This window comes from Empidonax traillii, unplaced genomic scaffold, assembly GCF_003031625.1.
Source record: "Empidonax traillii isolate 1590-97213 ecotype Southwest subspecies unplaced genomic scaffold, ASM303162v1 scaffold198:size1128796, whole genome shotgun sequence".
NCBI lineage: Eukaryota > Metazoa > Chordata > Aves > Passeriformes > Tyrannidae > Empidonax > Empidonax traillii.
This window is the reverse complement of record NW_020955391.1, coordinates 1,116,665-1,128,899: the sequence shown is the minus strand read 5'-3', so window position 1 is coordinate 1,128,899 and position 12,235 is coordinate 1,116,665. Positions and strand designations below refer to the sequence as shown.

General features: G+C 39.0%; 1 protein-coding gene across 1 annotated transcript in view; it reads left to right on the top strand.

The window, feature by feature from the left end:
• Positions 1–1,667: 1,667 nt before the first annotated feature.
• The window catches only part of LOC114058990 (polypeptide N-acetylgalactosaminyltransferase-like 6), a gene marked incomplete at its 5' end in the record, with an annotated part of 36,663 nt that continues 26,095 nt past the window's right edge, over positions 1,668–12,235 (top strand). Inside the window, 4 exons of the mRNA XM_027886928.1 lie at positions 1,668–1,691; positions 3,876–3,928; positions 4,054–4,132; positions 4,227–4,334. Coding sequence (XP_027742729.1) covers positions 1,668–1,691; positions 3,876–3,928; positions 4,054–4,132; positions 4,227–4,334 — 264 coding nt within the window. The remainder of the gene's footprint in view (positions 1,692–3,875; positions 3,929–4,053; positions 4,133–4,226; positions 4,335–12,235) is intronic.

The window sequence follows — 12,235 nt, the reverse complement described above, 5'->3', positions numbered from 1 at the left end:
CAGTTTGGCTTTTTCTGTCCATTTCAGTGTCTCTCACTGTAGTCTATCTTGTTGCTCTCAGCAGCAGTATATTTCTCAATTAGTTTTGAAGCCTGATCCAAAGTCCATTCAATACCATTTAAATCCCTTGCATAATTTGCTGTACGTTTATGTTCCTGTTCCACAGCGACACATCCTCCACTGCTCAAAAATCATGAGTCTCTTGCTACAGTAATTATGATTACAGTGTAGGATATGGATTGTCTTACATGCACAGTATTTACATTTTCCAGATAGTCTCCAGGCTGGATCACTCATAAACCAGAGAGATAAGGGAGCAGGAGAGGAAACCGCAAGAGAAGGCAGAATTCAATTTTAAAGACAAAGATGTCTTTAAAAGTGATGTGAAAAGAGGGCGATTCACCCAAAATCCCACAGGAGCTGTAGAACAGAGCCAAAAAATGCATCTGTGACATCTGAGCTCCACTCAGGAACAAAGCCACGTAACCACAGCTTAATTTCTTTTAAAGCTTGTGTTAATGCCTGCCTTTTGCTTTCAACCATCCCTATAAAGTGTTTTGCAACATTCTGTTGGAAGGAGCTATATAAAGATAAATTGTGAGATGGTATTTAGTTGACACATAAACTACTCTTCTTTTGATCTTTCCAAGCTGGAATTACATTATTTGAGTTTCATGTTCAGTTTTTATATGTCAGCTGCAGACCAGATTTGTTGCTTTTGTAAGAAGGAGGCATTAGCAACCCTGAGAATTTCATTGCTTCTGATATAATTTTGCCAAATGTCCCACACCACCTGAATTCCTTGCATGGTACACTGGAGATCTGTAATATTTAACACAGAAGTCATTCTCCAATTTCTTGCATTTAGCACATGTGACAGAAAAAATGCACATTTTTAAGGCAAAGTTGCCAGAATTGATCTTCCCAGGAAAATATAAAAAATGCTTTTAATATCACTCTGAAGCTGAAAGATAAACAGGAACAGCTGCTAAATGTCCTTCAAGGCAGCCCAAGATTCATTTCAATTACCCTGCACAGCATACCTCAGGTGCAGCACAGCATTTTCAGGTTTTATGTCTATCAAATATAAGCCTAACACTGTGTTATTTCCTCCCACTTGTTATATCTGACTTTTTGGGGGTTTTTTAATGCCTTTTCTCCTTTTCTTTGTTTTAACTGCTATGCTACTGCTTTAGAGGAAGCGCATTATATGTCTGCTTCAGCTCTCATTGCCTCAGTTAAAGTAATATATATATATTATATTATACCTGTATATATATACACACATAGATATTTTATATATTATATTATGCCTGTATATATATTTTTTTCTACTTTCTAGTCTCTTAAATTTGTTCAGAGGTTGACATTTGAGTCAGACTGCTATGCTGCCCACTTTACAAAGGCTAAGAAGGCTTGATTAATCACTGTACTAACTTGTCTAGCCTTTGAAATGATACCTTCATTTAAAAAACAAATACTAAGCATAGGTCTGTATTTTCATTGGTGCAGTGGACTGTTTGAAGATAGCCACAGAGAGGAGATTCCCACTAAAAAAGGTACAAATGATGTAACATACAAATGAAGCATTGTTAGGAAGGTGAACAACATTATTTTAGCACTATAATTTTTATTATATTTTACTGTGTTTATGCACATGTTTTCAGGTGAATTCCAGTGAGATGAAACAGGTAAAGATTTCAAGATTTATTTAAGAGGCGCATTTTACAAAATAGGGGTTTTTTTAAGCAAATGATCTTCATGTCCACATGCCCTAACTACATGCAAGATTGCTCTGGATAGCAATGAGCTATTTTGGCATGGAGGCAGAACATTCATTTGGGTCTCCATTCCCACCAGTAAATCTCCTTCCTGAGGACTGTGCTCACTAGGAGACCAGATGACATGTCCTCAACACAGAAATAGGTACTGAAATACTCCTAATTTCATCAGTGTACAGACTTCCATTTGGTAGAGTGATACCCAGGACAGCTGTCTTTGCTATGCCATACTACTAACATGCAAAATTTGTCTTCTCTGCTGAGATGCTACCACGTACCAGAAGCACCTACCCAGAGCTACTATGTTAATTCTGTGGTGGGAAGTAGTAAGCAGCAGTTTCTACCTGACTGCACGAGTGTCCATGGAACTTAAGGACAAAGCCTCACTTTTTCTGGTTTCAAACCTTCCTTGAGCATTTACACTAGTGCATTTAGGTTTGTTAGAAATGCTTGGCATTTCTTTACCAGGTCTCAGCTGGATGCCATGGCTAACAGCTAAGGGCTAATACGCAAATGAGCAGTAAGAAGCAGCTACCTAAATCACCTTGCAATTCAAGTCTTCACTCTAACCCGTTTTTCTCCATTCACAGTATGAACAGCACAGTCAGTCTGAGGGGCTGAATTTCAGGACCATGCATATTATACCCACTGTAACACAAACAGACAAGCACAGTGAAAGAGGCCACAATCTTGCCCATTTTCACTATTGTTTTAAATGAATGGAATTAATAATTTTGTTCTCCTGTGATTTAAAAAGCCAGTAGCTACAGCCAGCTGGTGGACAGGACAAAAGAGATGGAATATGAAATGTAAAAAAAGTGCAGAGATGCACATTTTTCTCTGCAGGCTTCATGCAGAATGTCAAGTATATGTGACCGCATCATGTTTCCCAATACCTTTTTTTAAGGGTCTGGTTACTATTGTTTTAATTCAGAGCATGTTAATTTATGGTTTGATTCTTTTCTGTATGAAACATGTCGGTGAAACTTTCAGTTGCTTTCAGTTGCTCCTGTTCTGCTCTGCTTTAGTCTCAGTCACAAACTTATTTCATGTCGTTTTGCTCCAGAGTGCATCAAATACAGCTAAAATTCCCTCATATATGTAGTGCATGGACCTAAATTCTCATCCAAAGTCATAGAGATGTTTAGTGAAGCATCTTTATGTATGTCCACATGAAGAGACACAGAAAGGAAAAGCCCTCTCTCAGCTTTGGTGCGATTGTTGTTTTAATTGGGTGGGAAGGGGTTGGGATTTTATTTTTTTGTTTTCAGTTGAAAGGCTGAAAACTGAGACCAAGTGTCCCTCACATGGAATAACAGTCATTCTGTTCTAAATTTGTGAGGGGAAAAAAAAAAATTAGTTTTCCAGGATTAGGAAATAATTTTTATAATACTGATGTTTTCATTCTGAATTAATTTCAAATTTTTGTTGTGTGGTTTTAGGATAAAAGGTGCTGCTTGGGGGGTTATTGTTTTACATTTCCCTGATTTGCAAAGTCAAATTGCTTTTCTTTATAAAGTTATAAATGTTGTCAGAATGCTACATAAGTCATCTAATAGCTATGTTAGAACTCTGCATTGCTGTAGGATAGAAAATCGTGTCCATTGGTTGTCATGATCAGTTATTCTGACATGGCAGACAACCTTGCTCTCACATACACTTGAAAATGCCTAGTCAGCCTAGGTGAAGAACTGTGAAAAATTCATTACTTGCTGCCCATCAGGATGCAGCTTGATTTTTAGGGCTGCAAAGTACTTGCTTACAGCTCCCACCAGTTTTGACTGAGCTTTGGTTGCTCAGACCTGAAGCATCAAACTTGTGTACTCCAGATTTTTCTGTCTCTTTCACTTTTAAAGTGTTAATGATGAAACATAGTAGCATGTTCTTTCTCTGCCTGCATAAATTAGATCAGAAGGAAATTGATTTTTGTTCCATTTTCTTTACAAAATGAAAAGCATCTTTAAATAATGAAGAGCATTTGAGCTCTGTATTCACTACTCAAAATGTAAACCATGTGTTTTGGAAAAAAATATTACATCTGATTGATGGTTTACTTTAATCACATAGTCTTCTTTTAAAATTTTGATCTTGTAGGTTTTGAACAACAGATACAGTAACGTCTTGATTGTATTGGAGGAGGACCACTGGTAGATACTGGACTGGGTTGGAAGTAGATGATCTTTAAAGACCATTCCAACCCAACCCAACCCATTCTATTCTAATCCAAATATGTTTTATAATTTTATTTTGAACATACACTGCTTTTGTACAGTGAGATTCAGGTTAGGAGAATCTACCATGTTACCACATCCCACCTACCAGCATGCCAAGAAGGCAACCATGTTGGAGGGGTCAGTACAGAATGATGTGTCATTTTCACATACACATTACTTAAAATGCTTTTTTTTGCCTCATTCTTTCACTTACTTTCTGTCTCCTTTTCAGGTGTGGATGTGTGGAGGTGGCATGTATGATGTCCCATGCTCTCGAGTTGGACATATCTACAGGAAGTATGTCCCATATAAAGTCCCTTCTGGAACCAGCCTAGCACGGGTGAGTAATTGGGTGTTGCTGGTTTTCATTTTCATTCATCATCAGTCCCTTCATTTCCTGTGAACCGGTTTCCAGTAAACCATTACAATGGAAAATGAACGTTTCTTTATTTTTCTGCAATGAGATGTGCAATTACTGCAGTTTTCTGCCTTTCAGAGATAAAATTGCCAGGAATAAAATGGAAGCTTAAAATTATAGGGTTGGACGTCTCAGCACAGAAGGACGTTTCATGCTGATTCAAAAGAACCTAGGAATAACCTAAGGCTTGCAATTCTCAGACTACACAGTGTTGTCAGTCATAGTTTTTTTAGGCAGGACCAATGCGAATGCACATTTTCTTATCAGTCAGCAGAACAGGCTGAATCTCATGGAAGGGATGTTTTCTGAGGCAAAAGGACTGAGTAACAATGATTTGAGTGACTGTCTGATTATTGTGTAAAACCTGATTGTGGAATACAGCCAGCTTGAAGCTGTGAGAGTGAGAAATTACAAGACCTCTAGACATTTCTCAAAGACTGCTGAACACATCCATATCCATGAGGGGCTTTTTGCTCAAGAGAAAGTGTTCTATAACTTTCTGGAGATGTTCACAGGATGTCAAAAGATGGAAGATGAAGGGCACAGATGTAGCTTCCAGGCAGATACTGGTATTTATTCATGCTTGAGTTTAATCTTTTCTGTTTTAGAGGAATTTTTTTTTTAATAAAATGACATTAATATTAAAGTCTGCATATTGCCATAGGGTAATATTTTATGAATCATATTTTTTCTTAATAATGAAAATGTGGTATGAATAAAAGAATGAATTTCTTGCTTTAAGGGGAAGGTATATCCATGGTTTCAGCACCACAGGACAAGGCTTGCTGTACTAACTGCAGCAGCAAAAGGAGGCCACCTGTGCTGCCTGCCCGACAGCTGGCTAGACAGAAAGACCTTAAAAGAGCATCACATAGTTCAGTAATGGGATTAGTGGTGGGGACAAAAACTAAATTTTGAGATTAATATCTTCCCTCAGTATAGCTCTGTGTGCTATCCGAGTTGCACCATCCAGATTTTTGGACTGCCTGAATTAAACTGCTCTATTTATGGTATCCCCTGCAAAAATCACACACAACTCAAAGTAAGAAATTCAAACCTCATTCTCTGTTTTTTTTTTTATTACAGCACATAGTATCTTATTAGAGAATATGCTGTCTCGTGCATTACCTGTAGGTGCAAAATGCTATCATTTCTATTTGGACTGTTAGCATCTTGTGCGGTTCAGCATTTAACTGGCTTTCATTGTGGCACTGTGAGTGCTTAGAACCATTGGGTAGCCACAGCCTGCAGCAGTACTATTTATTTTAGCTTGATTTCAATAAATGACTCATGAAGTATTACCGAAAAACATTCCCAGTTATAAAAATTATATCTCTGCCCATGCCCAAACCACCCTATATCCTGTGGGGAAAGATCTAGTGGTGGGTCTTATCCTTCCCATTCAAATAATGGGTAGTTTTTTCTGTGTTGTGGCAGTCTAAAACATGACACTTCGGTAATTTTTATAAATTTATCACTAAAAGAAACTCTGAATTCTCAGATCCACAGCTTCTTTCCAGTACAATATTCTTCACATTATATTGAGGCTGCCTAGGGCACAAGAGCATCTGTATGTTTTCGTGTTTGGGGCTATCTCAATAAGAAGCCAAGGTAGAGAGTTTTGTCCCTGACCCATCCAATTGTGTGTAGTTTTAAGCCTAAAAATATTCTCTTCCTCATCCAAGCCAGAAAAGAAAATCAAGGACAGATTAATCTTCGGTGTGTCAAATACCACTTGTGTTTTAAATAAAATGCCCCAAATGGAGCTGTTAGCCAAAATAATACTAGGGAAATATGCACAGGAGTGGCCTGGATATTTCAGCTGTCTACACCTTATGAGTATTTTATCTAAAACTTACCTCTAGTTCAAATATACAATGAATAACACACCCAAGAATATCTGGAAGTATTATCCCCACTGCCAAAAGCAGTACTTTTCACCACTAAATAGTCTCCACAAAGGTTTTTACTTATCCTTTTCCATCTTCTACTGTTTAAAGAAGCATGCAGGAGATGCAGTTCACAAAGGAGTGAGCCCTAGAAAGCCAAACTGTGATTGTATAAATGATTGCAAATGCCCTTCTTTAATCAAGGGACAATTTCCCCTTGTGCAGGTTCTGCATTTAAGATTGACAGATTTTTCCCGTCCTATCCTACAGCATCAGCACAAGGGATATGGGGACTGGAATTAGGAAGAGAGCAGAGCTTCTGCACAAATTCAGGCATAGCCCAAATCATGCCATGGTTTTCCTTTCAAGCTGTTTCAGCTTATGTTTGCCCTTTAACAAATAATCCTAAAAGTGAGCATTTTACCTTCCCTTGGGATTTCACCTGTCTTTATCTTTTAGCAGCAACTTTCAACACACAGTTTCAGCCAGCTATGTAACACTTGACTAACCTAGATATCTTTTTAGTGAGCTGTGACCTGGCATGAGGATCACATACGCTTTAGGAAATGAGAGACCCGTTAAAAACTTTGTTCTGCCTCCCCATCACTAAATAGCCATTAGTGTACCACACACTATGTATCATGACATTGGTTTTCTATGTCCTTCTTATCTATTGTTCAAGGTCTGCAAAGCTTATGCATATTTGTTGCTGCCACGCCCCTCATAAATTGAAAAGCAGTATGAAACAGTAATGTTGTTTGGTGGTGCAGAGCAAAAGTAAAGCAAGCTGTAAACATGCATAGCAGATTTATAAAACAGATTCCAACAATCAAATGCAGAAAAAAAGATGAATATTTTTGTCTGGAGGTGTCTTAGGATGTTGCTGCTTGCCAAAAGCAGTCAGTGTTCAATTTACATGAAATTGCAAATAAAAAAATATAAATAGACGCACAGATGTCAGCACCAATTCCACTTTATAACCTGGAAACACCAAATGATTATTCATTCATTCCAAACCTCCGCACAAAACTGGAGTGACTAATAACTAATTTTGCGTGTTTGTTTTAGGAAAGGCATGTTTAGAAAGCAGATTCCCGAAGTCTCAAAGTCATATGCAAGTCCTAAAAACTTCTGAATTGTTGTACTGGATTATTTCAGTTGCTTTGTGGTATTTCTAATTATTGCTTCCTTTTTAACAATTCTAACTAAGCCATTTTCTCTTAGCTAATTACCTGAGAAATTAGACTTTGGAATATTATTTGAATTTTCTTTTAGGTGTACCTCAGTTTATTATTTATTTTCTTTAGTTTCCTATTTGCTTTTTGGTTGTTTCTTTTTCTACTTGTGATTCTATAAAAGCCATAAGAAATACATCAATAAAATCTCACTCTTCTGTAGGATATGCAGAGATGAACTCAGTTTCAAAATATATCCACAGAATTTTGTTTACAGATTTTTTGCACAGCATTTTAGCATTAATTACAAAATATTAGTACATTAGGCCTTTCTGAGGGGAAAGGCAATCCCACTGAAATTCAAGCTGGATGCTAACCCAGCAACCTAGTGAATCCTAACCTTAACTTGAATTCATCCTTGTATGCCAGGATGTGGGATCCCAGAACACAGTGGTCCTCTGACTTAGCAGGCACAAGCGCAATGACATTTCTGTCATTACACGGTTTCGTTGAATTGGAACTTGCGCGAGTTTGTGTTCAGGAATTCAGCTGATAAAGGTGGGTTTAGACTCCTACCTGAACCATTTGTTCAGCCTTTTTGTGTGGATTCAAAAGGGATCTTCAAAGAAAATTACTGGTGCTCTGACCATGTTTGCATTTTTGACAGAGCTTCCTTTTATACTGTGACTAGTTTGGTCTGAATTTTTCCAGCTGCAAACAGTATTTGGGAGCTTCTTAGAGTGGTCCATGGACTTTTTATATTCAGTTAGCAGGCAGGTTAAAGAATCAAGGAGAATCAGTTAGGAAACGGCTATGTTTTGTCGTGAGCAGGGTGCAAATGGATAGGTGTGGCATGCTGTTCAGAGAGCACTGCTGGCACTTTAGAAATCACCTCTGTAGCACAAGGGACTGTAACAAAAAGTCAGTTATGATTCAGTAGGCACAGTAAGCAGCTGCAGCGTCAGCTTGGGACAAGCAAATTATTTAGGAATCAAGCAAGAATCAGATTCTTGCAACAGCACAGCTATAATATGTGATAACTGTGATTCACAGTACAGCTTTTAAGTTTCCACTCTAATTTTTTTCATTTTATTTATACATTCATCATCAAAATTAGTTAAACCAAGTTCTCAAGTGAAGAACTTACCAAAGAAAATATTTAAATTAATATCCTTGAGTCCAGCAAGTTTCAACACTGTCTCTCACAATATTCTCACAGGCAAACTCAGGAAGTGTGTACTGGATGAGTGCACAGTGAGGTGGATGGAGGGCTGGCTGAATGGCAGATCCTACAGGGTTGTAATCAGTGACACAGGCTCTACTTGGAGGCCTGTCACTAGTGGTGTCCCTCAAGTTTCAGTACATAGGCCCGGTATTGTTTAACTTATTCATCAGTGACTTGGATGAAGGGACAGATGCATCCTCAGCAATTTCACTGACTACACAAAGCTGAGCGGAGAGGTCAGTACCCCAGAGGGCTGTGCAGCCCTTCAGAGGGACCTTAACAAGTTGCAGAGATGGACAGTGAACTGTCTGAAATTCAACAAAGGCAAAGGAGGGGGTCCTGCACCTTGGGAGGAATAATGCCAGGCACCAGTATAGGCTGGGGGCTGATCTGCTGGAGAGCAGCACTGTGGAGAAAAACTTTGGGGTCCTGGTGGACAGCAAGCTGTCCATGAACCAGGAGTGTGCCCTTGTGGCCAAGAAGGCCAGTGGTATCCTGGGGTCCATTTGGAAGAGCATTGCCAGCAGGTCGAGGAAGGTGATCCTACCCCTCTACTCAGGGCTGGAGAGGCCACATCTGGAGTGTTTTGTCCAGGTCTGGGCTCATCAGTGTAAGAGAGACATGGAACTCCTGAAGCAAGTACAGCAGAGGGTGACAAAGGTGATTAAGGGACTGGAGCATCTCTCTAATGAGGAAAGGCTGAGGGAACTGGGCCTGATCAGCCTTGAGAAGAGGCAACTGAGAGGGGACCTCATCAATGTCTATCTGAAGTGAGGGTGTCAAGAGGATGGACCAGGCTCTTCTCCATGGTGCCAAGCAACAGGATGAGAGACAATGGGCAGAAATTAATATACAGGAAATTCCACCTGAATATGAGGAAGCATTTCTGCACTGTGTGGGTGACTGAGCACTGGAACAAATTATCCAGAGAGGTTATGTAGTCTCCCTCACTAGAGATACTCAAGAACCATGTGGACACAACTTGTGCCCTGTGCTCTAGGAGGACCCTGCATGAGGGGGGTTGGACCAGATGACCACTGTGGTCCCTGCCAACCTTACCCATTCTGTGATTCTGTGATCATCTAATCCTTGAAAACAGAAAGTTAAACCAAATTTTCTGTGCTTTTTTTTTTTTTTATGTTTTCTCTAGTCTGAATAGAAGTTTTACTTTTAAGTTAATAAATAGTTAATAAATGCAATAGGACAGACAGCTCAGCTATCCAAAAGGAGCACAAAGAAGATGGACAGCTAGACATTTTTGGACAATAACAACATCAAAGTGGTAGAGGCTGCTTTTCAGGATTTGTTCTGTAGGCTGCAGGTGAAGTGAAACCCAAGTTACAAGACTAAAGGAATCTGTTTGGAGTCAAGCACCTAAACTCTTCCAGGCTTAGCTGCAGGGATTGGATTTGGTGTGTATGTGCCCACAGGGTATGGGTCTGTAAAGCAAGCATGGCAGCAGCCAGAAAATTTTCGGAGATGTTCTTACAGTGACACTGTTTTTCACAGCTCCTTCACAGATGCAGAGCTGATGTCAGGCAGTATTTCCACCAGTACCAGGACCATGCCTGCCCTCCAAGGCCCTCAGGCTGGCCTCAAATGAGCCAGAGGTGTAGCCTTTAGTTAGTGCACTGGTTTTTTTGTATTTTTTCCCTTTTTTCCAGTGCATAGATCTTTAATTATTATTTTTGTGTGTGGTGGAGATCTAAACCTTTGTATAGAAAATAAAATCCTGGATGTTTTCAGGTGACATCTGTGGAATTTCAGTTCTAGGTATTTGCAGACTACAGGCTGAGAATAAATAGTCTCTTGCTTCTCTGCCAGCTGTGCTAACTCTTAGAAGATTTATTTATATATAACACCAGTTTTGTCACCTAGTTAGAATACTGTCCTCCATGCAAAAGCATTTCTTTATTTGGTAGGGATTTTGTTGTTGGTTTGGGGTTTTTTTACAGAAACCCAAATCATTGCTGGAATGAAACCCAGTTAAGTTATAAACATAGTTAAGTGTAAAGGACCAAAGATAAGATACCCAAGAGGAGTAAATACTGACAAACAGTAGCACTGCCTAAGTTAAAAGGGAGTTAGGTGAGAAGAGGAATGGTATGAAAACCCCACTGAGACTTAAATGGTGTGGGCAGCCTAGGTATTGAGTCCTGAACATCTCAAGACTGTAATTAGTGTCCAGGAACTGTTTTATTGTTTTTCCGCTGTAGAAATACACAGAAATGATAAATGGTTATATTCTGACACTGATGGAAAGACCTTTGCATGAAATTGAGGGGACCATTTTTCTCCTTATGAGCGCTCTGCAGTTTTGTACTCTGTTGCTTCTGGCATATTAATCCATACTTGTTGGATGAGTTCCTCCAGCAATACTTTGTCCTCCTTCTCTGTTATGATTTATTGTAACATTATGCTACCCGTATTCAAGAGGAACATAAAGTAGAGTTGTCTTGGCTGGATGAATCCCAATGAAATTTTTAAATACATTTTATGTAAAACAAATTGTGTAATATATTATTTCGAGCCAAATTAAATACAGCTGCTTCCAGAGGTAAACAGCACCCATTTTGAAGTAGCAACAACACTGTGCTTCACAAAACAAAAATAAAAAACATTTAAATTAGGAAGACGATGTAGGTGGAGTGAAAATAACCCCACTGGAATTTTACTAGAAAGGAAAAGAGATTAATATGTCAGTTGTTGCTGAGACTGTTGTTTTATTCTTAGCAAATAAGCAGTCATATCCTGTCTTGTATTTCAAAACTGAAATAAGCAGTTGGGCTTCAGACATGCTGTGGTGATTCGTATTTGATTGGCATACTTGTAAGGGATTTTTGATATCCTGGCTGATGAGAGAAGTGACTAACATGCCAAATAAGACTACAGCAGCTGGTGACATCCTGCTTCCTGGAAAATGTTCAGATTAAATGCAGGACAGTAGAAACTCATTACAGGATTCAAATGTTCCTGTAGTAGTTTAATATTGACAAAAGTAAAGTCTGTCGATTGGGTTCAGGGTCAGTTTCATGCAGTGAGATAGACACAAAAGAAATAAAAACAGGTTAGGCAGGTGAAGTGAAACCAATACTAGAACCATTGTGCTCCTTTAGTGACACCTGATCTGCTTTAGAACATCTGGAGAAACTAAGAACAGGAATTACATTTTTACATTAGTCTAACTGCTGCATCTAGAATGTTAATTGGAAAAGATGTGACTAGAGGATGGAGGTGTGCTGGCTCGCAGCACAGCTAGGTAGCTCTCTTATAAATACTGTCATTGCAAGCCAGTATGTTGCAGTCTGGTCAAGGCTTGTCTGGAGCATAGGCCTGAAAAGGCCCCTGCCAGAAACAAGTCAGGGCTTGTCAGAGCTAAGTTGGGACTGGTTAGACATTAAGGCTGTGCTGACCAAAAAGAAACAATAAGTCAAGCAGAACCGGAGACAAGAAAATTTGCAACTAGAGATAGGATGTAATCTGGTGGTGGGATTTAATTACACGATGTTTACAGTTAGGTAAATGGATTAACAG